At 42.4% G+C, this 24,310-nt stretch overlaps 1 protein-coding gene across 1 annotated transcript in view; it reads left to right on the top strand.

Moving 5' to 3' along the window:
* The first annotated feature begins 5,329 nt into the window (after positions 1-5,329).
* The window catches only part of LOC119860086 (nardilysin-like), an 82,076-nt gene continuing 63,095 nt past the window's right edge, over positions 5,330-24,310 (top strand). Inside the window, exons 1-5 of the mRNA XM_043520304.1 lie at positions 5,330-5,642; positions 14,445-14,736; positions 15,118-15,199; positions 20,357-20,510; positions 22,262-22,335. Coding sequence (XP_043376239.1) covers positions 5,443-5,642; positions 14,445-14,736; positions 15,118-15,199; positions 20,357-20,510; positions 22,262-22,335 — 802 coding nt within the window. The 5' untranslated portion in view covers positions 5,330-5,442. The remainder of the gene's footprint in view (positions 5,643-14,444; positions 14,737-15,117; positions 15,200-20,356; positions 20,511-22,261; positions 22,336-24,310) is intronic.

The following is a 24,310-nucleotide window of genomic DNA, read 5'->3' as shown; positions in this document are numbered from 1 at the left end:
TAACAAATTTATTTGAGCATAAGCTTTCGTGAGCTACAGCTCACTTCATCGGATGCATTCAGTGGAAAATACAGTGGAGAGATTTATATACATAGAAAACATGAAACAATGGGTGTTACCATACACGCTATATGGAGAGTGATCAGGTAAGGTGAGCTATTACCAGCAGGAGAGTCGGGGGAAAAAAACCTTTTGTAGTCATAATCAATGTGGGCCATTTCCAGCAGTTGATAAGAACTTCTGAGGAATGCGAGGGTGGGGGGGGAGGGAGATAAACATGGGGAAATAGTTTTACTTTGTGAAATGACCCATCCACTCCCAGTCTCTATTCAAGCCTAAGTTAATTGTATCCAGTTTGCAAATTAATTCCAATTCAGCAGTCTCTCATTGGAGTCTGTTTTTGAAGTTTTTTTGTTGAAGAATTGCAACTTTTAGGTCTGTAATCGAGTGACCAGAGAGACTGAAGTGTTGAATGTTATAATTCTTGATGTCTGATTTGTGTCCATTTATTCTTTTACTTAGAGACTGTCCAGTTTGACCAATGTACATGGCAGAGAGGCATTGCTGGCACATGATGGCATATATCACATTGGTAGATGCGCAGGTGAACGAGCCTCTGATAGTGTGGCTGATGTGATTAGGCCCTATGATGGTGTCCCCTTAATAGATATGTGGACAGAGTTGGCAATGGGCTTTGTTGTAAGGATAGGTTCCTGGGTTAGTGGTTCTGTTGTGTGGTGTATGGTTGCTTCAGGTTGGGGGGCTGTCTGTAAGCAAGGACTGGCCTGTCTCCCAAGATCTGTGAGAGTGATGGGTCGTCCTTCAGGACAGGTTGTAGAAACAAATTGATAGACAACCCTTCAGACAGAGACACTTCCACATTATACGTGTATGTATGAATATACATCTCCAAAGATCTGTGAGAGTGATGGGTCGTCCTTCAGGATAGGTTGTAGATCCTTGTTGATGCGTTGGAGAGGTTTTAGTTGGGGACTGAAGGTGATGGCTAGTGGCGTTCTGTTATTTTCTTTGTTGGGCCTGTCCTGTAGTAGGTGACTTCTGGATACTCTTCTGACTCTGTCACTCTGTTTCTTCACTTCAGCAGGTGGGTATTGTAGTTGTAAGAATGCTTGATAGAGATCTTGTAGGTGTTTGTCTCTGTCTGAGGGGTTGGAGCAAATCGGTTGTATCGTAGAGCTTGGCTGTAGAAATGGATCGTGTGGTGTAGTCTGGATGAAAGCTGGAGGCATGTAGGTAGGAATAGTGGTCAGTAGGTTTCCGGTATAGGGTGGTGGTTATGTGACCATCGCTTATTGGCACTGTATTGTCCAGGAAGTGGATCTCTTGTGTGGACTGGTCCAGGCTGAGGTTGATGGTGGGATGGAAATTGTTGAAATCATGGTGGAATTCCTTAAGGGCTTCTTTCCCATGGGTCCAGATGATGAAGATGTCATCAATGTAGCGCAAGTAGAGTAGGGGCATTAGGGGACGAGAGCTGAGGAAGCGTTGTTCTAAGTCAGCCATAAAAATGTTGGCATACTGTGGGGCCATGTGGGTACCCATCGCAGTGCCGCTGATTTGAAGGTATTCACTGTCCCCAAATGTGAAATAGATATGGGTGAGGACAAAGTCCAGCTACCAGGTTTGCCGTGACATTATAGGGGATATTATTCCTGAGGGCTTGTAGTCCATCTTTGTGTGCAATGTTGGTGTAGAGGGCTTCTACATCCATAGTGGCCAGGATGGTGTTTTCAGGAAGATCACCGATGGATTGTAGTTTCCTCAGGAAGTCAATGGTGTCTCGAAGTAGCTGGGAGTGCTGGTAGCACAGGGCCTGAGGAGGAGTCTACACAGCCAGACAATCCTGCTGTCAGGGTGCCAATGCCTGAGATGATGGGGCGTCCAGGATTTCCAGGTTTATGGATCTTGGGTAGCAGATAAATACCCCAGGTTGGGGTTCCAGGGGTGTGTCTGTGCGGATTTGTTCTTGTACTGTTTCAGGGAGTTTCTTGAGCAAATGGTGTAGTTTCTTTTGGTAACCCTCAGTGGGATCAGAGGGTAATGGCTTGTAGAAAGTGGTGTTGGAGAGCTGCCTAGCAGCCTCTTGTTTGTATTCCGACCTATTCATGATGACGACAGCACCTCCTTTGTCAGCCTTTTTGATTATGTTGTCAGAGTTGTTTCTGAGGCTGTGGATGGCATTGTGTTCTGCACGGTTGAGGTTATGGGGCAAGTGATGCTGCTTTTCCACAATTTCAGCCCGTGCACGTTGGTGGAAGCACACTATGTAGAAGTCCAGTCTGTTGTTTCAACCTTCAGAAGGAGTCCACCTAGAATCCTTCTTTTTGTAGTCTTGGTAGGAAGGTCTCTGTGGGTTAGTATGCTGGTCAGAGGTGTGTTGGAAATATTCCTTGAGTCGGAGATGTCGAAAATAGGATTTTAGGTCACCACAGAACTGTATCATGTCCGTGGGGGTGGAGGGGCAGAAAGAGAGGCCCCGAGATAGGACAGATTCTTCTGCTGCTAAGGGTATAGTTGGATAAATTAACAACATTGCTGGGTGGGTTAAGGGAACCACTGTGTCAGTAATTGCTAGCAAAATTTACTAGTAGCAGCTTTTGATGCTACAGCAGTGGCAGCGCACAACCTTTACGTCACATTCGCTCATGTCTGGTGCTGATTAGGGCCTGCCCTGTAAGTCACAAGGGAGCGGAGCCAAGACTAGGTTCAATGGTGCAGAAGGGAAGAGAATCTGAATTGGTAGGAAGACAACAAAATGAAAAAAGAAAACAAAAATGATTAGGGGACTGGAACACATGACTTGTGTGAAGAGGCTGAGGGAACTGGGATTGTGTAGTCTGCAGAAAAGAAGAATGAGGGGGATTTGATAGCTGCTTTCAACTACCTGAAAGGGGGTTCCAAAGAGGATGGATCTAGACTGCCTCAGTGGTAGCAGATGACAGAACAGGGAGTAATGGTCTCAAGTTGCAGTGGGAGAGGTTTAGGTTGGATATTAGGAAAAACTTTTTCACTAGGAGGGTGGCGAAGACTGGAATGCGTTACCTAGGGAGATGATGGAATCTCCTTCCTTTGAGGTTTTTAAGGTCAGGCTTGACAAAGCCCTGGCTGGGATGATTTAGTTGGGGATTAGTATGAAGTCCCCACTAACTTCTTCGGAAACCGAGTCGCATCAAAACTATTTGCGTTTTCGTTTCCCTTTCTCTGACAGCAAGCGGTGTCACGTCACACTTTAATTAACATTCACTGTATTAATAGTGGGGCTCCAGCCACCCCTGGTTTCCCTTCATAGATTCATAGAATATCAGGGTTGGAAGGGACCTCAGGAGGTCATCTAGTCCAACTCCCTGCTCAAAGCAAGACCAAAACACTCCAAAACTCCAAAGCTATTTCATTCTCTCTTTGCTTTTGTGTGTTGTTTGTGAGGAGCAGAGTTATGCAGCTAAATCCGGAGCTGAGGGGGAATTTTCCCTGAGTAAAAACTGAGCAGGCATGTCAGGATTTGATCCACATGTGTTAGGAGTAAAACATGTATTCCTAGAGGAACTAGCTCCTCCCTGAAGAATTGCTCCCTACAATATGTTATCTAGGGGTTGGTTCAGGATATTCCTAATGAAGATCAAGTGTTTGACATAAGTTCCATTAGTTAGAGTGCAGACAAAAATAAAAGACACTTTTTCCATTTTGAGCCCAGTTACAGAAATTGTTAAATCCATGACCAGAGTCAGCAGTCTTGTTGTATGTTTGAAAGCTCTCTTGCATATGAAGATTTTTCCACTTGGACACCACTTTACCAATGCATTCCCTTCAATGAGGCTGTAGTTAATTGGATAATGAAATGCTGCTAGCTAGGATTAAGCTGTAAAATAACACTGGCTGTTAGGTTGTAATGTGAGAATGTTTCTATTTGAACTTTCCCTCACTACTTCAGATACTAGGCTCTTGAGAGCCTATCATATGCAGGCATTTGTTAAAATCTGGCACCCTGGAATATCAGGACCACTAAATTTCTATTTCTTTACAGCACTGTGTAATGAAAAAAGTTTCTTGTTGGCAAGCTCCCATTCTATTCTTGAAAGTGACGCTTTTCCAAGTGCTAGGAAGGATTACTTCTGCTTGGGAAGGAGTTCTGCAAAGTGTTTTCATTTCAGATGAATAAAGGCAAAAATCAGAAGTTGCACACTAGATGTCTTCCGGCTGTGAAAATTGCTTGCACTTTACCAAACTCCCCAGTTTAACCTGCACCCTGAATCTTTTTCTGCAAAGCCACAATGCTTATATCCTCTGGCATTATACTGCTGCCTGACTGGGTAGACATCCTGGAATGCATCCGATGAGGTGAGCTGGAGCTCACGAAAGCTTACGCTGAAATAAATTTGTTAGTCTCTAAGGTGCCACAAGTACTCCTTTTCTTTTTGCGGATACAGACTAACACGGCTACTACTCTGAAACCTGTCTCCTAGTGAGCAATGTTCCCTCTAACTTTTGACAGGCTATGTGCACAAAAAATTTCTTCTGTGCAAATTTTTGTGTGTGTGGCGTATCATCATGTGTGTGGGATTTAAGATCTGTGTGCGCACAGCTTAGAGGGAACGGTGCTAGTGAGGAATTACACAGCCCAACACTTGCTAACCCCCTGTTGGGTAGACACCTCTGTACTAAGGGAATGAGCCCCCTAATCTGGGGGCAAGTGGTACCCACATCACATGCAGGCCTGCCTGAGGCCTCTATCTCTTGCACTCTGGTCAGTTAAGTTTCACTGAATTGACACCTCTGCCTCGTTCCCTGGATTCCCCACGTGGAACGCTCCACCGCTCCCAGCATCCAGGTCCCTGGCATCTTCCACGCATGCTCACTCGTTCCGGGGACAGTCAACGACAGCTCATTGAACCAGTGGGAGAGAACATTTTGGGGAAAGCCCCGCCTCTTCCAATACCGCATATGGAAGAGTCCAGCGCGGGATGTGGGTGTGTGTGTGTGTGTGTGTGTGTGTGTCAGTCAGTGAACCCGTCCGAACCCTGCAATATGGGCGGGGGAGGCTGAGACCTTAAGTCTCGTTTCTATTCTAGCTCCTTCTTCGCTGCTATTTCAGCTCCGGGGGCTTTCGTGAGGCGCCGTGCGTTCCTCCCCCCCACGATCACCATGGTTTGCCCCCCTCTCTCACGCTGTTAAAACTGGCTTGATTGCACCGTCATAGGGCGGTAAGGTACGTCACCACAGAGCTGTATGTTGATTGGTTGGGCAGGTTCCAACCGTCAGTGTGGGAGTGAGTGGCCGTTCCCGGCTGCGCTAGGGCTGGCGGGGCCTCGCGGGGAGCGCGGGGGTGGCGCTAGGGAGGCGGGAAAGGAGGCAGCGCGACGCCCCCCCCCCCCCCCCCCCCGTAGCCAGCCGTTGTGAGCTGGTAACGGCGCCTGAGCCGACCCTATGTCTGGCACGAGCAAGCCCTTGTCTAGCTGCAGCTGCCCGGAGCTGGCCGTGGGGCAGCGAGGCGGAGCGGGCGGCCGGGGTGCTGCGGCCCGACTGCCCCAGGAGGAGTCTGAGGAGCAAGGAGGGGGCCGCAGGGCTAACCCCAGCCCGGGGGACCCTGCCATTGTCAAGTCCCCCAGTGACCCCAAGCAGTACAGGTGAGGGGGAGGGGCTCAGGCACCGCGGGGGGGGGGCCGTGTTGGGAAGAAGGTGGAAGGCACCGTCTCCCCTCCCACCCCCCAAGCAGCACGGGGATGGGGCAGAGGGGCTAGGCGCTGCTCCTGCCTTATAGTAACCCTGGAAGAAGAAACGAAAACACACTGGTTCTTTCCTCCCCCCTCCATTTCCAGTTGCTTCCATGTCAGCAAACGTGAACTCATGAATAATTTAAAAACATAGCATGGTCACAGTGATGGTGTGATCACTCTCACAGATCTTGGGAGACAGGCCAGTCCTTGCTTACAGACAGCCCCCCAATCTGAAGCAAATACTCACCAGCAACCACACACCACACAACAGAACCACTAACCCAGGAACCTATCCTTGCAACAAAGCCCGTTGCCAACTCTGTCCACATATCTATTCAGGGGATACCATCATAGGGCCTAATCACATCAGCCACACTATCAGAGGCTCGTTCACCTGCGCATCTACCAATGTGATATATGCCATCATGTGCCAGCAATGCCCCTCTGCCATGTACATTGGTCAAACTGGACAGTCTCTACGTAAAAGAATGAATGGACACAAATCAGACGTCAAGAACTATAACATTCAAAAACCAGTTGGAGAACACTTCAATCTCTCTGGTCACTCGATCACAGACCTAAAAGTTGCAATTCTTCAACAAAAAATCTTGAAAAAACAGACTCCAACGAAAGACTGCTGAATTGGAATTAATTTGCAAACTGGATATAATTAACTTAGTCTTGAATAGAGACTGGGAGTGGATGGGTCATTACACAAAGTAAAACTGTTTCCCCATAAAAAGAAAAGGAGTACTTGTGGCACCTTAGAGACTAACAAATTTATTAGAGCATAAGCTTTCGTGAGCTACAGCTCACTTCATCGGATGTTTATTCACACCCCCACTGTTCCTCAGACATTCTTGTCAACTGCTGGAAATGGCCCACCTTGACCATCACTACAAAAGGTGTCTTCCCTCCCCCCCCGGCGCTCCTGCTGGTAATAGCTCACCTTAAGTGATCACTCTGGTCACAGTGTGTATGGTAACACCCATTGTTTCATGTTCTCTATGTATATAAATCTCCCCACTGTATTCTCCACTGAATGCATCCGATGAAGTGAGCTGTAGCTCATGAAAGCTTATTCTCAAATAAATTTGTTAGTCTGTAAGGTGCCACAAGAACTCCTTTTCTTTATTTCTCTGTGGCAGTGAAGGTCCTGCCCTCGATCAGTATAACTGTTTTTATTGGGAGTTGAGAAAGCAGAGCAGTGTTATCTGGCAGGATTCTTCATAAGGAATTTAACCTTTTCAACCCCCTCCTGCCCTGCCTACTTGCTCCTTCTCCCCTTCGGCCCCTCTTTTCAGTGCTCTGTCTCATGGTCATGGAGTGTCAACCACATACACTGTTAATGTAGACTAACACGGCTGCTACTTTGAAACCTGTTAATGTTAAGAAATTTTAACTCTGCTGGATGATACCTATACAGCCTGTAGAGAAATGCTTGTCTCAGTCAGCCAGGGTTACTGATTTTTCACACTGGGCAAGTTGTTTCTAACTTGAAATTTTGAGCCTGGATAATTGGCATAAAATATTTTTTGAAGTCCCTGCTAGCAGCTGCAGAATGTAATGCACTTGTCTGTTGACAGAAAAAAAAATCACCAAATTCTTTTGTCATTACACTATCTAACCAAAGGTAACTTATGGCAAACAAGGCCTGATCTACGCTACAACTTTAGGTTGGTATACGTTGCTTTTTGTCAACCTGTTTGTGCATGTGTCTATACTCAGATTTGTTTCTGGCAGACATAAGAACCTAATTATTGCAATGCAGTTAAACTACGTGCCTGACCAGTGTAGAGAAATGGGTGATCTACTGAGTGTGCATGTAGATGGTGCATGATGTATATTGACCCTAACAGTGCTCCAGCAGCTATCCCATAATGCCCTGTTTGCTGCAACAGTCGCAGCTCTTATAACAACTGTAAATTCCACTGCCCAGGGGTCACAGAGACTGATGTATTTTTGAAATGCCTTTTCCTGATTGGTTTCAGAGTGGTAGCTGTGTTAGTCTGTATCAGCAAAAACAATGAGGAGTCCTTGTGCCACAAGGACTCCTCGTTGCTTTTCCTGATTGTCTACCTTGGTGAACCTGTCTAGGAACTCTCCCTTGTTGTTAGGTGTAACTAGCCAGCCGACCAGACAGGCTCAACACACCAGACATGCTCTTGCCTGGAGTATACAAGAGATACTGGGTCTCCTGGGACTATAGGGAGAAGAGGCTGTGCAAGCACAGCTATGGACCAGCTGTAGAAACGTGGACATCTATGAGGAGATTGCATGGGGGGTGCAGGCAAAGAGATGCAACAAGAAGCAGAAATAGTGCTGCAGGAAAGCGAAGGAACTGCAGCTGGCATGCTACAAGACAAGGAAGGTCAATAATCAATCTAGTGGTGAGCTGCTGATTTGCTTTTACAACAAACTGTGCCATATTTGACAGAGGCCCCACCAGCACTCTGCAAACCACTGTGGATACCTTGGAGGAGCCTGAGATGTGGACCCCTGCCATGAACAGGGAAGAGGAGGAGGGGAGATGTGGGGTGTGGGGAGGGAGTCCAACCGTACAAAAAATCAAGACCTGTCTGAGACTCCACCATGGTCTAGTCAATCCCGGCAACCAAATATGGATGAGCCCAATGAAGAGGACGGGATCTTGGGTAAGCGTGTACATGCATTTTTCCATATGGTGCTTAAATGTAAAGATGTTTCCCGGCTCATCCTCAAGTTAACAAGACACTGGTATAAACTTTTAGTAGTCTTACTCATACATGAAGAAATGGAGGTACAACAAATAGAGAGAGAGGGGTGGTATCTGCTTTTAGTTCCCTCTGCTGGATTGGACATGGAGAGGGCCATGTGGAGCATTTTATGTACAGAAAAAGTCCCTTGTATCCTTCTGAGAGATCTCAATGAAATGTTCAGGGTGATACTCCGCTACCCTCTCCTGAAAGTTTCTAGGGATGGCTGCCTTATTTCTTCTTCTGCAGAAGATACTTTCCCACACCTCACCTTGATGAGTTCAGCTGGCAGCATTGCACTAAGGAGGCTAGTGGCATGTTGGCCTGGGTGGCTTCAGGATGCCAGTAGGAGCTGTGCTGTCTGTGGCTTTGCTACCCTTAGGAGTGAGATATCAGCTAAAACCATCACTGCCTATGGAAAATAGTGCCAATATTCAGTGCCATTGCTCTATATGCATAGAATGGAATAGGGACCGAAATTTGATTGTTTCATGCAACCAGAATTCCTCCTCCGCCCCTGGTGGGCCCATACTCACCATGGCTGGGGCTGTGCAGAGATACTTCAAAACTGAAATGTCAATAAGCAAGTCTTATTAAAAGTTTTTTATGGGCATAAGGAAAGCGAGTTTGAAACTTACTGCCTCTCTGTTGTGACTATAAATCCAATGATACATCTGCCTGTTTATCAGCAGCTTTCATTGTGGCTTTGAGGGGTTTCCCCTGCACATCTGATGTGCAGAACATCTGATCCTGAAGAGGATTAGCTCAGCAAGATCTTGCAAGCCATTGCTGCTTCAGACCGTGAACAAAGGTCCTGGAGAGCCAGCGTGACATGTTATGGAGAATGAAAAAGCAGATGGGAGAAGGCTAGGATTCCCAGCAGGAAGGGGAAAGGGGAGATGCACCAAGACATAATGGAACTTCTCAGGCAGGAAACTCAAATGCTGCAGATGCTGGTTGACCTACAGGCCCCAAAATCTCAGACTCCCCGCGCTTTGCAGTCCTTAGCTCTGTAGCAGCAGTCCTGAGACCCAAAGCATATCATGTGGCATCATGGGCCACATCCTAATCCCTATGTGGACTGCAAGGAAAACCACTGCTTAACATACAACAACATAGGTCAGTATGTGTGTAGCACAAGGGATGATATTTGTATACTGAAATGGACAAATGTTTGTTGCCTTTCCAATTCTAAAAGTTCATTTCAAAGTTTGTATTGCAGTACCTACTGTTTTTTGCACATTGCTTTTCTGCACTATTTTTGCCACTCAAATTTCTTATTTTTTAAATAATTATTCTTATTAGTTCACAACACATTTCAGAATGCATAGCAATGCTCAAAGCACAGAGTACTTGTAAATGTACAGCACCACAAAACTCAGAGGTTCTGGAAAACACCCCCAAGTCATATTTATAAATGTACAGCAAATACCAGATAATTCATAGCTCTGGTAAAACAGTGTGTGAGTAAATATGCAGAAAGCACTACACATTTCCCAACAGCACTCAAAGCTTCAGGTCCACAGAACATTCCAGGACAGAGCACTGCTATTGCTGACTGTTAAAGTGCTCTTTTAAAGCCTCACCCAACTGCATAGCTCCATGTTGAGCTCTTATAATGGCTGTTGTCAGAGCAGACTTTGAACAGCCAATCTCCTCCTTCCATCCTTGTGACAGCTTTTCCCCCTTTGCCTCACAAATATTATTTAGGTCACACGAGGTAACTAACCATTGGAATATTTTTCTCATTGAGATCCAGTCTAGTGATTAAACACCACCAGTGTTCCTTCACTCTACCAACAGCATGTTCAATTGTCATTCTGCACTTTCTGACCTGGTAGTTGAGTCTTTGCTTGGTGCGATTGAGGTGGCCAGTGTACGGTTTTGTGAGCCCTAGGAGCAAGGGGTAAGCTGGATCCACCAGAATCACTACTAGCATTTCAATAGCGCCAGTGGTAATCCACTGTCTGGGAAAGAATGTCTCTGCTTGCAGCTTTCTGATCAGTCTTGTGTTCTTAAAGATGTGGGTGTCATGCTTTCAGTGACTAGCATTCAGTTATGTATGGATAATCTTTTCCTTTCCATCTTCAAACTTGGAAAAAGTAAAGAACACTTGACCAAATGGCATTCCTATTCAGCATTATCTAGCACTATTTGAGATTCTCACCTCAGTTTTGCTAGCTAAAACCCAATTGCTTTCACCTATTCCTGAGTTAATCGCTGACCTTAATAATGGAAACTTTTTCCTGCTGTGTTTAATAACCATCGTCAGTGTTGACCTGAAGATGGGAGAAAATAGAACAGTATTATTATATTCCCTTTTACTTATTTGGAGAAGTGTGTAAAGAAATACAAAGATCTAGAAAAGATAAAAACATGGATAGAAATAGCCAAAGAGACTTAAGATTTCTGTCAAAATATTCTCTTCTGAAATTATATGGAAGCTATGTTGCTGCACCTCATATAATTGTGTGCTCACCATGCTTATAACACTTGCATCTCTATATAATTAAATCTTATGCATCAGGGCTTCAGCTGGTTGCCTGCAGTGATCAGGCAGGAATTATTTCCCCTGATGCACAGCTGGCTAGATTGGCTACAACTAGAGCTGGGACACCATTCAGGGTGGACCAGTGATCTGAGGTGGCACAGAAGGTTCTCTTTCTAGATGCCTGGCTGTGTGTCTTGCTCACATGCTTAGAGTCAGACTTACTGTCCTATATGGAGTTGGGAAGGAATTTTCCCACAGGTCAGATTGGTAGGGACTTTCTTTTTCCCTGCTTTCCCCAGAAGCAAATGGTTTGGTTTCCTGCTGAGATCATCTGAGTATACCTGACCTAATAAATTCCCTGCCATTACAATATTTTTAAAAAAAAAAAAAAGGAATTGGAATGATTTGGTAGTTATAAGCCTGTCATCCTGACATTGATCCTGGGCAAGATAATGGAGTGACTGATACGGTACTCAATAAATAAATTATTAAAGGAGGTTAATGTAATTAAAGCAAATCAATATGGGTATATGGAAAATTGATCCTGTCAAACTAACTTGATATCTTTTTCTGATGAGGTTACAAGATTGGTTGATAAAGCTAATAGTGTTGAAGTAATATACTGAGACTTCTGTAAGTGTTTTGACTTAATACCACATGACGTTTGGATTAAAAAACTAAAATGATATAAAATGAACCTGGCACACATTAAATGGATTTAAAACTGGCTAACTGACATCAAGTGAGTGTTTTCCAGTGGGGTCCCACAAGGATTGGTTCTTGCCTCTATGCTATTCATCTTTTTTATCAGTGACCTAAAAGAAAATACGAAATCATCACTGATAAAGTTTGCAGACACAGAAACTGGGGGAATGGCATAGTGAATAGGACAGGTCACTGATTGGTAAACTGGGCGCAAGAAACAATGTGTGTTTTAATATGGGTAAATGTAAATATATACATATAGGAACAAAGAATTTATGGTGTACTTACAGGATGGGATACTCTGTCCTGGGAAGCAGTGACTATAAAAAACATTTTGTGGTCATGATGGATAATCAGCAAACATGAGCTCCCAACATGATGCTGTGACCGAAAGAGCTAATATGATCCTGGGATGCATAAACAGGGAAATCTTGAGTAGGAGTAGAGAAGTTATTTTAATCCCTATATTTGGCATTGGCACGACTACTGCTGAACTCAGTGTCCATATCTGGTGCCCACAATTCAAAAAGGCTATTGATAAATTGGAGAAGGTTCCGAAAAGAGTCATGAGAATGATTAAAGGATTAGAAAATATAGCTTACAGTGATAGACTCAAAGAGCTCAATCTATTTAGGTTAACAAAGAGAACGTTAAGGGTGACTTGATCAAATGAGTGGAAGCTAAACAAATTCAGACTGGAAATAAGGAATATATTTTTGGCAGTGAGTATAATTAACCATTTGAACAATTTACTAAGCATCTTGGTGAAGTCTCCTTCACTGACAATTTTTAAATCAAGATTGTATATTTTCTAAAAGGTATGCTCTAAGAAGTATTCTGGGGAAGTTTGATGGCCTGTGTTTTGCAGAAGGTCAGGCTAGATTATCACAGTGGTCCCTTCTGGCCTTGGAATCTATGAATTTATGAATCTTAGGAACTGGTGGCACCTTTGTCTTTCCTGTTTTCTGCTTGTGGCACAAAGTTTACTGTCCTGAGGACTGAAATGCTTTAGTCTAACTAAAGTTTGTTGGGCTTACTATATTAGTATCCGGGTGAAATGTAATGGCTTGTGATGTACAGGAGGTCACGCTAGATGATATAATGGCCCCTTCTGGCCTTAAACTCTATTAGGCTATAATGGTCACTAGCAGAAGCAGTGTCCATTTGGGTACAAGACTTTTGTTGTAGGACATGAAGACAATTGACTCTGTTCACACTACAGTAATATAAATTTAATAAGTTGTATAGGGTCTACAATTGTATATATTCTAGAACAGGGTTCTCAACCTTTTTCTCTCTGAGGCCCCCCCTCAACATGCTATAAAAACTCCAGGGCCCAGCAGGGGTGTGGGGTGGGCTCGGGGCCAGCAGGGGTCGGGGGGCATTGGGCATAGGTATACTTTGACTCTTATTTGGGATGGGGAGCAAGAGCCGGTGGGGCTCGGGCCAGCTCTACACAATGCGGTCCAGGGAGGGAGTGCCACCTCCACTCCCTGGCTCACCTCAGCAGGCAATCCGGGGGAGATGCAACCAAAAAATGTAATTTAAAGTGGGTACTCAATTCAAAAAGTTTGAAAATCACTCAGGGTGCAGGTAGGGGGTAGCTAGGGGCTGTGTGTGGGCAGGGGAGTAGCTCAGGTTGCAGGGAGGAGGCTAGCTAGAGGCTATGTGCTGGGAAGGCTACCTCTGATGACTGCTCCCCAAGGGCTCTACTGTCCCGGAGCCGGGTCTCTCTGCCCAGGCAGTTCTTACCAGCTGCATAAGCAGTCAAGCTTGTGAGTGTGTATATATAATATCATTTAAAACAAAACATCTTACTAAAAAAACACCTGCATGCACACAGAATTCTTCCCCAGGAAGAGGCTGCGAGAGAGAACAAAGAACATGATAGATGTTATCCACATTGCTCAGTGCAGTGCTGAAAGGTGCTCAAATACTGTGGTAATAAGCATAGTATAAGAATCTATATAGAATAAAATTAAAACGTTCGGCTTTCTCTTACATTTAAACTTAACTATGAGCTGCCTGGTTTTATAATGCTTCTGGTTTTGGGTGTGTGTGTGTGGAGTAATTACAACATCCCTGTTGTGCTTTTTACTCTAAATTACTGATGTACTCTCAACCTTATCTCCATTAACCCAGTTTTTGTCTGGGAATATAATTAAATGGCAAAAATGGACTGGTAGATTTTTTTTTTAAACTTTTTTGCTCTCAAACTACCTTTCATGCTTAGCAGATCTTCAAGAACATCACTGTGGGGAAGGGAATGCAGTTTAAAAGCCTAGAACAGGGGTTCTAGGTTTTCAAACTTCATTGCACTCTGGCCTCCTTCTGACAACAAAAATTACGACATGACCCCAGGATGGGGGACCGAAGCCTGAGCCCACCCGAGCCCCACTGCCCCAGATGGGTGAGCGGGGAGAGGGGAGGGAGGGGGCAAAGCCCAAGTCCCACTGCCCCGGGTGGGGAGAGTGGGGTCCAAGCTGAAGCCCAAGGCTTCAGCCGCAGGGAGGTGGCCTGTAACTTGAACCCTGCTGCCCAGGCCTGAAGCAGTGGGGCTCGAGCTTCAGCTCTGGGCCTGGGTCTCAGCAAGTCTAAGCTAGCTCTGGTGGCTCCATTAAAATAGGGTTGTGACCCACTTTGAGTTCCAGCCCACAGTTTGAGTACCGCTGGCCTAGAACAAATACGAAAAATTCAGAATTTTTCAGACTTTCTTTGGGAGTTCCATTGCTTTAGGTGGACAATTGAAGATTCAAAATATTATTATACTTGATTTCACAGGTATCTCACATTACAAAATGGCTTGTGTGCACTACTGATTTCGGATGCAAATAACATGGATAGTGTTCCTTCTGAGGAGTCTTTGGAATGGGAGGATAATGATGAAACCGAGATTGAAACTGATGAAGATGATGACTTGGGAGCAGAGATGGAAAAGGACAAGGAAAATTATGAAGATGATAACAATGATGGAGATGATGATGAGGAGGATCCCAATAATTCTGATGATATGGAAATGGAAGAACTAACAGGAAAGGAAGAAGCAAATAAGAGAAGTGGAACAGAGAAGCTGGTATGTGCTAATGCTACAGAGTGAAAGCTTGTTAAGTGGAGAATTACTGTTGTGGTCCTAAGATCTTAAATATTGTGGTAAGACAAACAGGCTAGTCCTCCATTCCTGAATGTCCTATCAATCTAGTTACTTATGTGGCCTCTGTCTCTGGTATCAGAGCATCTCCTCTCTTGTTCAGGGTTGAGCCTATATTGCCATTACTTATGGACTCATAACTTGTATTTCCAGCAGAACATTCTGGCCTCTTTCACTTTTCTGTTCTTTGTTGAGTATAGAGTAGCTCTGTGAGATTGTTAGAACTGGAGTTCTCACCTACTAGATAAAATGACTGCAATTTTTTTTAGAAGTGACTCCTCAGTGTCTGTTGTGTTTATTTTGCAGTCTGCAGCTGCTCTTTGTGTTGCTGTTGGCAGTTTCTGTGATCCTGAGGATCTGCCTGGGATGGCACATTTTCTGGAGCACAGTATGTATCAGCTTACATTTCAGTCTTTCCTCCCAAAGTGGAAAATTTAATGACGTTATTTTGGATGTATTGATTTGTATAAAATATTCTAGAAGCAGAATGCCAGATGGGTGTGATATGTAGGTACCATATCAAAAAAGTTGTAAGGAGGGATGTTAGAGGCTAAGATAGGGGATTCATGAATTATCATGGGGAGTTCTTCCTAAGTGTAAGAGGTTGCACGAAGAATGCATGGAGGTGAATGTGGGAAAAATGGGGCTGGTATCACTGGTGATACAAAGTTGATGGGAGTGCTTAAACTTCATAATAAAAACAAGTTGAAAGGTAGGGTGGAGCTAAATGATGGAGGGCTTTAAAGATGAGGACCACATACTGTGCTTGATGTGGTAGAGACAGCATGATAGAATGAAGAGTGGGTGAGGTGATTGTGACACAGAGGCTCCGAGGTAAAGGGCCCCTCATTCTTTGCAAACAACTCCTACTTCAGACCTGATAAATTCACTACACCAAACATGTGCCTTACAGGAAATTTATCCATAAAGAGTAACATTAGGATATCTCCAAAAAAGCTAGTAACTTGTCAAGATTCATATATTTGCAAGGTGTATGTATGGGTGATATTTAAGGAGTAATGAATTTATACTGAAAGTATGCTTTATAGACTTGGAGTAAAAAATTAGTTACCAGGAGATATGTCTTGGTGGTGGGCCATTCCGGCAGGAGGGAGTTGTCACTCTGCCCTGTTTAGTTGGTGATGCAATGCAAGGCTTGATTATTTAGCCTTGCTCAATCCCAAAATCATCAAGGAAAAATCATAAGAGACAACTGCAAATCATCAAATGCTATTGAGAGTAAAAAAAGAATGTTACAACAAGACAGGGATGCCCTGCCCATGAATAGAAACAAAGATTGTTTCAGATAACACAGATGAGGGAAAGGTATTCTGGATGATTTCACTGAGGAGTCATTTTGAGGAGCAGGTTGTTCTCATGAAAAATTGGATTCTGATTCCTATGAATCCAGCCAGCTCTGCAACAGACAGAACTTTTGGGGAAAAACCTACTTTATTAGATATGAAAAGTAACTATTAATAGTAGAATCTCTATCCTTTCGTAAACCTTCTTGTGTTTTATTACAAGTGCTATGTGTTATGCAGGAGCGGTGATTTAAGTTAAAAAAGTTAAGTGGGGTATACTGTGCCTGTAGAATTTCTGTGAGTAGACAGTGTCAGGGGCTGGATATCACAAGGGAATGATTCAAGAGGTATGGGGTGCATCTATGGCTAGCCCTTTCTTTGCCTTTCAGGTTGGCATAGCCCAGAGGAGAGTGCTTGAGTGGCTGAAAGGCTGGTGGTGCTAGAGAGCTGACTCCCTCATGCGGGAGGCCGGGGGTAACAAGGTGACTCTCTGTCCTGGATAGCCTGAGAACCACCACAGCAGTCATTATTATTTTTTATATTATCATCATGCCTTTTAGCCCTAATCATGGATCAGGGCCCCATTATTGCTAGGTGCTGAACAAACAAAGAATGAAAAAGATGGTCCCTGTCCTAGGGGTTTTACAATTTAAGGGTAAGGCTAGAGATATCAGATGGATATAGGAGAATACAAGTGAACAATGAAGCAATATTGGTCAGCATGACAGGCAGTGATCTTTGCACACTAGCCCTTAACCATTGTTGTGTGTCACTATGACCGTTAGGAACATGAGTCTAATGGCAACATTTTAAATGGATATGAGGGAGGCTAATTTGGAGGCATCAGGGTTGGGTGGGTAAAAATTGATCATTAAAAAAAATCAAAAACAGATTATTTTAATTTAAACTAAATTTTTAATGTAAATTAAATTTATTTTCTTATTAAAATAAACCTAATTAAAATTATGGCAATTTATGACAATGCCTAAATTTATTAGTATATGTTAAAAATAATTTGAATAAAAATGCTGAAACTAAGGTGAGAAGAAATTTAGAAGTGGATAAAAAGGTGTGCTTGAAATTTATATAGGTACAGAGCTCATTTGATGTATCTTTTAGCCAAAGACGGAGGTATACCAGGAATAACAGAAAATGTTGTTGAAATGTTGTTTTTTAACAATCACTTTGCTTTAGCTTCACTGAAGAGAGGAGGATCACAGCTAATTCTCCTCTAAGATATATGATGGAATTTAGTGGTTGACTGTTTTGAAGCATTTATTAAAAATCTGGCCTATCTTGATGACAATTTGTGAAGAAAATTGTGACAAAATAAATGGAAATTTCACAGAGTAGTTAACATCTGGCTAAAGAGAAATGTAGAAATTATACTGACTATACTAAAATTTATTTCCATTGCTTTGGACAAATTGCAAAAAGATAACTGCTAATGTTGTTAAAATTTGGCAAGAATTTAAGGAAACATTTAAAAAACAAAGCTAAATTACAGGCAGCGAACAAGCAGATCAAGCATTTACTCTGCCTTGTTTTTTGGCCAGTATTTTCAATACAAAGTATCACAGTAAATACTTAATTGCTGAGGAGGAAGTGCTGCTATGGCATGGGCATCAAATATTCATCCATCAATCAGAATAGATTTCAGGACTGGGGGTGAATAGAACTATTCAAGCAACACGTTTGCTGCCAAAGTTTTGAAGAAAGTCAAACCAGTGAACTGGTGGAAGTAACTGGCTAAGAACCTTGAACCAGATTTTTTTGAAGCTACATAAGGTTTTGATGGCAATTGCCTCTTCTGCAGGTAGAGAGAGAGAATTTTGACTAGTTCATTCAAAATTGGGAGCTGAAAAAGCAAGAAAGCTTGTTTTCCTAATCTAATCCATGAATAAAAACGAGGTAGAAAAGCATTAGAACTAGTTCCAAAATATTGAAGGATATAGTGACCAGAAATAATCGGTTCAAGTCACTAACTACAGTCAATTCTTTCTTTAACAAATCAGCTTGTAAAAAATGCAAAATATGTTATGACAAACTTACTTTTTTTCATTGTGTCCAGCACATTTAAGGGTAGCTGTATTTAACTAATAAAAACAAATTTAAAAAGCTGTTTTTCTGCATTTCTAAAATAATTGAAATTTCCATCCAAATGCAGTGAGATACAAATCATGAGTAGAAAAAGAAACATTTTCCAGTAAATAAGTACATCACCATTTTTAACATAATAAAGTGTAAAAATTAGGAATCCTAATAAATGTATGTTAAGCTATATAATTGCTTAAATAAATGCATATAGATATAGTGTATCCTCCTGGTTAGTAAAAAGAAGTACCAAATTTAGTGTAATGGCTATATTGAGTTGCAAATTAACATGTCCTAATATTTATATCGGTCATTGAGAATGACCCTTTCTTTAGGAAAATAACTAAAAAGTAAAAATTCAAAACAAGATTACAGTTGATGCTTTAAATCAAGGGTTCCTACTTGCTGATTTAAATCATGATTAAAATAAATTATTTAAATCAGTCCCTCCTGCAAAAAGGCCAGACAGGAGAATAGAGTAATCAAGGTGCGTAATAAAGGTCTGGAGAAGAGATTTGATGGTTTGTACTGATAGAAATGTCTGGCTCTTCAGAGTGTTAGAGGAAGAAGTGTAAAGGACTCATTTGCTTGTTCAGTATCTAGCCTGTTAGGAAGTTTTGACCAAATTCCTCAAATGGTCTAAAACACACGTGATTGATCCTGAGCTAACGGGACAGAAGTGCTGGTGCAGGTTTCTAACAAAACTCGTAATTCAGCTGTTCCGTCTTCCCTAATTTTACTTCTATTTTGATTCAACAAATTGTTACATAAACTCCTTTACACGCATAGAAATCTGGATATTGATATTTTAACTCAAAAGACAAGGAAGGAACTCAATTTTATGTTTCATCAGCTGTATTTCAGCCTCCTCTCATTTTGAGCTCAGCTTCTGAAAGTTGTTTTGGGATTAATCATGTTGGGTAAGTAATGGACACAGGCAGCCACGCCCTGCTGGACATGCTCCCAGTGGAGGGAGAGTTCAAAAGGGAGCAGCTCAGCTCAGTCTAGGCAGACCAAGCAGTAGAGCAGTTGGATGCTGTAGCCTCCTGCAGAGAAGCCACTGAGGCTCTAAGCAGCTGGGACAGGGCTCACAGTCAAGCCATGCAGGCCTTTCATCTGCGGGGGCCGAGGACGACGTGTCACTGCCATAGGGGAAGACACTCTGAAGACAGACCAGTGGTGCAGGGGTAGGAAGTGACCCAGGGCACGGGTAAGGGCTGGTGCCTGTCCGTAAGCTATGTGTCTGGACCATAATTTTGAAGGTCCCTGGGTTAGAAGCTGGTGGAGCAGCATGGGCCCAAGTTCCCCTAACCCCAGTCACTGATTCTCACTGTTGGGTGACACTGACACTGGCTCTAGCCGCTAGGCCTGGTGGCCACAGACTCTAACCGCTAGGCAAGGCAGCCATTGACTCTTGCCGTTGGGTGATTCTAGCTGCTGGACAAGGTGGCCACTGACTCTCGCTGTTGGGTGACATTACTGTAGATTCAAGCCACTAGGCAAGGTGGCCACCGACTCTTGCCATTGGGTGACATTACTGCTGACTCAAGCTGCTAGGCAAGGCAACCAGTGACTCTCTCCGCTGGGCAGTCTAGTCCAGAATATTGCCACTAGTTGGGTACTGCTGGCCTTGGATATAAATCCCCCCCTCCGCCCCGACAGTGCACTTTAGATTAATCATTTATTTTCAGTAAATGGACTGAAATAGTAATTGCTTTTTTCTTGTACTTCCTTCAATGTTAGTCATCCTCAGATAAATTTGAGTGCTTGTATGTCTGTTTCTCTATGGTGGCCTATTGAGGACTAGATTGAGACTGATGTGCTCAGTTTTAAGGTGTAACTTAAAATCATACTTGAAACCAAGTGTTTTCTATATTCTGAAATGATTCCATTCTATAACTTGCCTTTTTAGGCTGGTCGGTTGCTACAGGCTAGATTTCCCACCGTCTTGCATCTTGTGTAGTAATTTACACCTGTGCAAATGGACATACAATGCTGTCAAATCAAATGGTAATGCACTGTTGCTTTTTGTAAATGCCTTCACAAGGTGCAAAGCAGTGGGAAATCATGCTGTCTTTATGTAGCTGTGCCTTTCTGAAATCATCATTATGTCTATATCTGCTTAATTTTGATCAATTGTGTTTCAGTGGTATTTATGGGCAGTTTGAAATATCCAGATGAGAATGGGTTTGATGCATTCCTGAAGAAACATGGGGGCAGTGACAACGCTTCAACTGACTGTGAAAGGACAGTCTTCCATTTTGATATCCAACAGAAATACTTCAAAGAAGCACTCGATAGGTAACCGTGATCACACCAAATAAAGCATTGGTTCATTTAAAATAGATTAACACAATGTGTGTCTGCCTGAGGAAACTGCATATATAACTTTGCATTGCCTTGTCTTGGCCTGATTGAAGGGAGCCTGTCATTGCTGAGCTTCCATAGGTCCCCTTATTACAACTGAAGTCATTATAGATGGAAGGAGATTGTGACTTTCCGTTAGATCTCTCACTGTCTTTTGAGGGAGTAGTAGTACCCCAGTAGTGTATAGTCTCTTAGGAGTGATGTAATTTTTGCACCTGCTATGTAAGTAGGACAGATTTCAGTATGTATTTATGCCAGATTACTTGTAGGACTATCATAAATTATCCTACTGTTGCAATTGCCAGTTCATTCAATTTACCTGGCTACTTAAAGGAGAATCTTTTTAATTGGCCTGTTCCTTTTAAATATGTGTCCTGTTAAGCTGTTTAATTTTTTATTAACAGTTTCTGTTTAAAAAATAGTATTGATTCTTATATGGCAGTGTACCACCAAAAAGGTGCAGTACAATGATCCACTGCTTTATTCAAAAAAATATATGTTCAGTGCCAGGAAGGATTGTTAATTAACTCTTATCATGTCATAGGATATGTCAATACAATAAAGCTCCATTTCTGTCAAAGGGAAATTAAACAATCTTCTGATGGGGAGGATAATTTAAATATTTTTGATATTGACAAAACTGTCTGGGGGAAAATTAGGTTGTACTGCAAATAGGCATTTTTATCAAAGCCGTTAATATGGTGATTGAACTAAATTCTGCACTAGAATGTACACACAATGGGAGTGTTGCTTCTATGATAGCCTTCTGTAAAACATTGGAGGGCAGAATTCACCTCTCAAAAGGTGGGAATAAAAGCAGCTTTGGCTACTTTGAAGGTCTCTAAGATGGGTAGCAAAGATATTTAGATATATGGCAAGATTTGGATATGAGGAGAGACTGAAAAAGCTGGGGCTAGTTGAGAGGAGACAAAGCAGAGATTACATGATACATGTCTATAAAATAATGAGTGGTATGTGGGGGATAAACAGGCACACCAATTTATCGTTACTCATACAAGAACATGTGTGAAGTTAATGAAATTGAAAGGCAACAAATTTAAAACTGATGAAGAAATGCTTTTTTGCATAACCGATGTGTGGAACTCCAACAGAAGGGATTGTTGAGGCAAAGAACTTAGTAGGATTTTCAAAAATTCTAAGGCCAGAAGGGACCACTGTGAGGAGATCCAAGATCAAAATTCCCTGGCAACCATATAGGTATATCCAAAATTTAATTATAACTCCACCCCCACATAGAATCCCCACTCGTGAACCAGTGTTCCATTCAGGCCACTACTCTGCCCTATCCATCATCCATATCTTTATGGGTGAGGGAGAAAATATAATTGTGAATAATATTATCAATATAAATTAAGGCTATCGATGATTCTGCATCCTTTGGAACCATATTCTGCCAGTCCACTTCCACTCCAAAGACCTTGCCCTTTGTCTTTCTGAAAATATTAAATAATTGGGTTTATTCATTTTACTTCAGAGGCATTAAGAACAAGTAGCAAAAGAGTCCAGAACAATAGAATTGTTTCTGAGTTACTGCAAGTCCTAAACCTTAAAAAAAGTGAATATTATTGTTTGTCATAAAGACAGTTTTTTGTTATAAAAAAATCTTTCTGTACAATCTTTCAGCAGACAACAGGAAAGATTTGCCATTTTTCTCTTTGTTTTAGGTGGGCACAGTTCTTCATTCACCCACTAATGATCAGGGACGCTATTGATTGTGAAGTTGAGGCTGTTGATAGTGGTAAGAGTAATATTTTTGTCATAAAACTTTTTTTTGAGCTCTACAGCATTGACTGTACTAAAGTTTTTGACAAGATTCTCAGGTATTAATTGCTGTGAAGCCTGATGCATAATATTTTATATGTCCTTTATTTAACTAGGGGCTAAAATTATGCCAATGGAATTTATTAATTCCCTGAGCCTAATGAAATATATACAATTATGTGGGTGTGAGTCAAGTTGTGTTGTGTTCACCCCTCAATGCAGAGCAAATGTTGGTATTAACATTGATAGGGAGACTAGTCTTGTGAAAAAATAGTACATTTGAGGGAGTACACTATAATTAGAGTGCGAATCAGTCTGTAAATAAGGAGAAACTTCCTCTGATCAAAAAGGTATCTCTGAAAAATTTAACCAATCCCCTGGTGTAATGAAAAACTGATGCAAAGAATAAAATAGAACTAGGTTAATAGAGATCTGCAAAGGGGGCAAAAATGGATTGGTGCCTTTTCTTCATGCTTCACAATATGTAAAGAAGGGCTAAAAATGTAGATTTTAAGAGATTTTTAAAAATAAAAATAAAAATTGTGTTCCTGCTTGTGTTTTTAAGTTAAAGTTAGGAATGTATTGTCTGGTCTTCCCTGGTTTTGCTGGAGGATGTGTTAAACACTTCAAATGTGCATTGTGAGCTTTCTCTGCCCTTCGTTGAAGACTTGGGTAGGAGAGTCATATATTTAATAAAGACCTCAGAAAAGCTCAGGGAGTTTAAATAATTGTTAGCCAAAACTGTGTTCTGTTTAGTTTTGCTAAGGTTACTAGGTCACTGTTATCTCTTCTGTAGGCTGGGGAGTGCATCTGGGGGTGTTGAAAATTCAGGGCTTGTAGGTGGAACAGGAAGTTTCCCTCCATATCAATGTTCTGGAGCTCAGAGCCATTTACAATGCCTGCATAGATGCTACATGACTAGATGAGAAGGAGGAACAGTGTTTGGAAGCTCTTTGATAAGTGTTGCTTAACAGCTGCAAGCCCTCTTCTAGGGTGACTTCTTTGGTCAAGTGGAAGTGTTTTTCAGTTTGGTTGCTTGCTCTGGAAATTCAGCCGATGCTGTATTCAGGACAGTTTGGAGTACCTATTGCGCCTTCAGTCCTCTGGTATCTTGGTCAGCTCATTGAGGGTTCATTTGGCAGCTATCTTTGCTTTTCATCTGCCCACTCAAGGGAAGTCAGTTTTCTCAAACTCCATAGTGGTGAGGTTTTTGAGGGAAATCATTCATCTTCACTTGCATGTGGAAGAGCTGTTCCCTTGTGGGATCTTCATACTGTCATGGCTGTCCTTATGAATCCTCTGTTTGAGCCACTGGCAACCTGTTCTCTGTCCATCCTGTGCCAGAAGACAGCCTTTCTTGTAGTTGTAACATCTCCAAGGAGAGTATGCAAGCTTCAGGCCTTAATGGCAGAGCCCCTGTGTACACAGTTTTTCAAGGATAAAGTGACCCTATCGCCACATCCAATTTTTTTGTCAAAAGTGGTTTTGCAGTTTCACTTCAACCAAATGATTTATTTACTGATTTCCTTTCCTAAACTGCATTCCAGTGTGGATGAACAACAGTTTTACACATGAGAAGTAAGACAAGGCTTGGCATTCTATCTGAAGAGACTGACTTTTCAATCACCTCATATGTTTCTCTCTTATGTGGCTCATATGAGGTGTCAGGCAGTCTCTGTGGAAATGATTTCCAGGTGGATAACTTCTTGCATTACATCAGCATATGCAGTAGCTTAGATCATGCCTTCACAGAAGTTGCAAGCTCATTTGATGAGAGCCCAAGCGCTGTTGATAGCGTTCCTCAGTGATTAGTCATGCCTGACTAATCTAATTGCCTTCTATGACGAGAGAACTGGCTCTGTGGATGAGGGGAAATCAGTGGACGTGTTGTTCCTTGACTTTAGCAAAGCTTTTGATGCAGTCTCCCACAGTATTCTTACCAGCAAGTTAAA

Source organism: Dermochelys coriacea, chromosome 8 (genome assembly GCF_009764565.3).
Source record: "Dermochelys coriacea isolate rDerCor1 chromosome 8, rDerCor1.pri.v4, whole genome shotgun sequence".
In the NCBI taxonomy this organism is placed as follows: domain Eukaryota; kingdom Metazoa; phylum Chordata; order Testudines; family Dermochelyidae; genus Dermochelys; species Dermochelys coriacea.
Note: the sequence above shows the minus strand (reverse complement) of the source record. Positions and strands in the feature narration are given on the sequence as shown.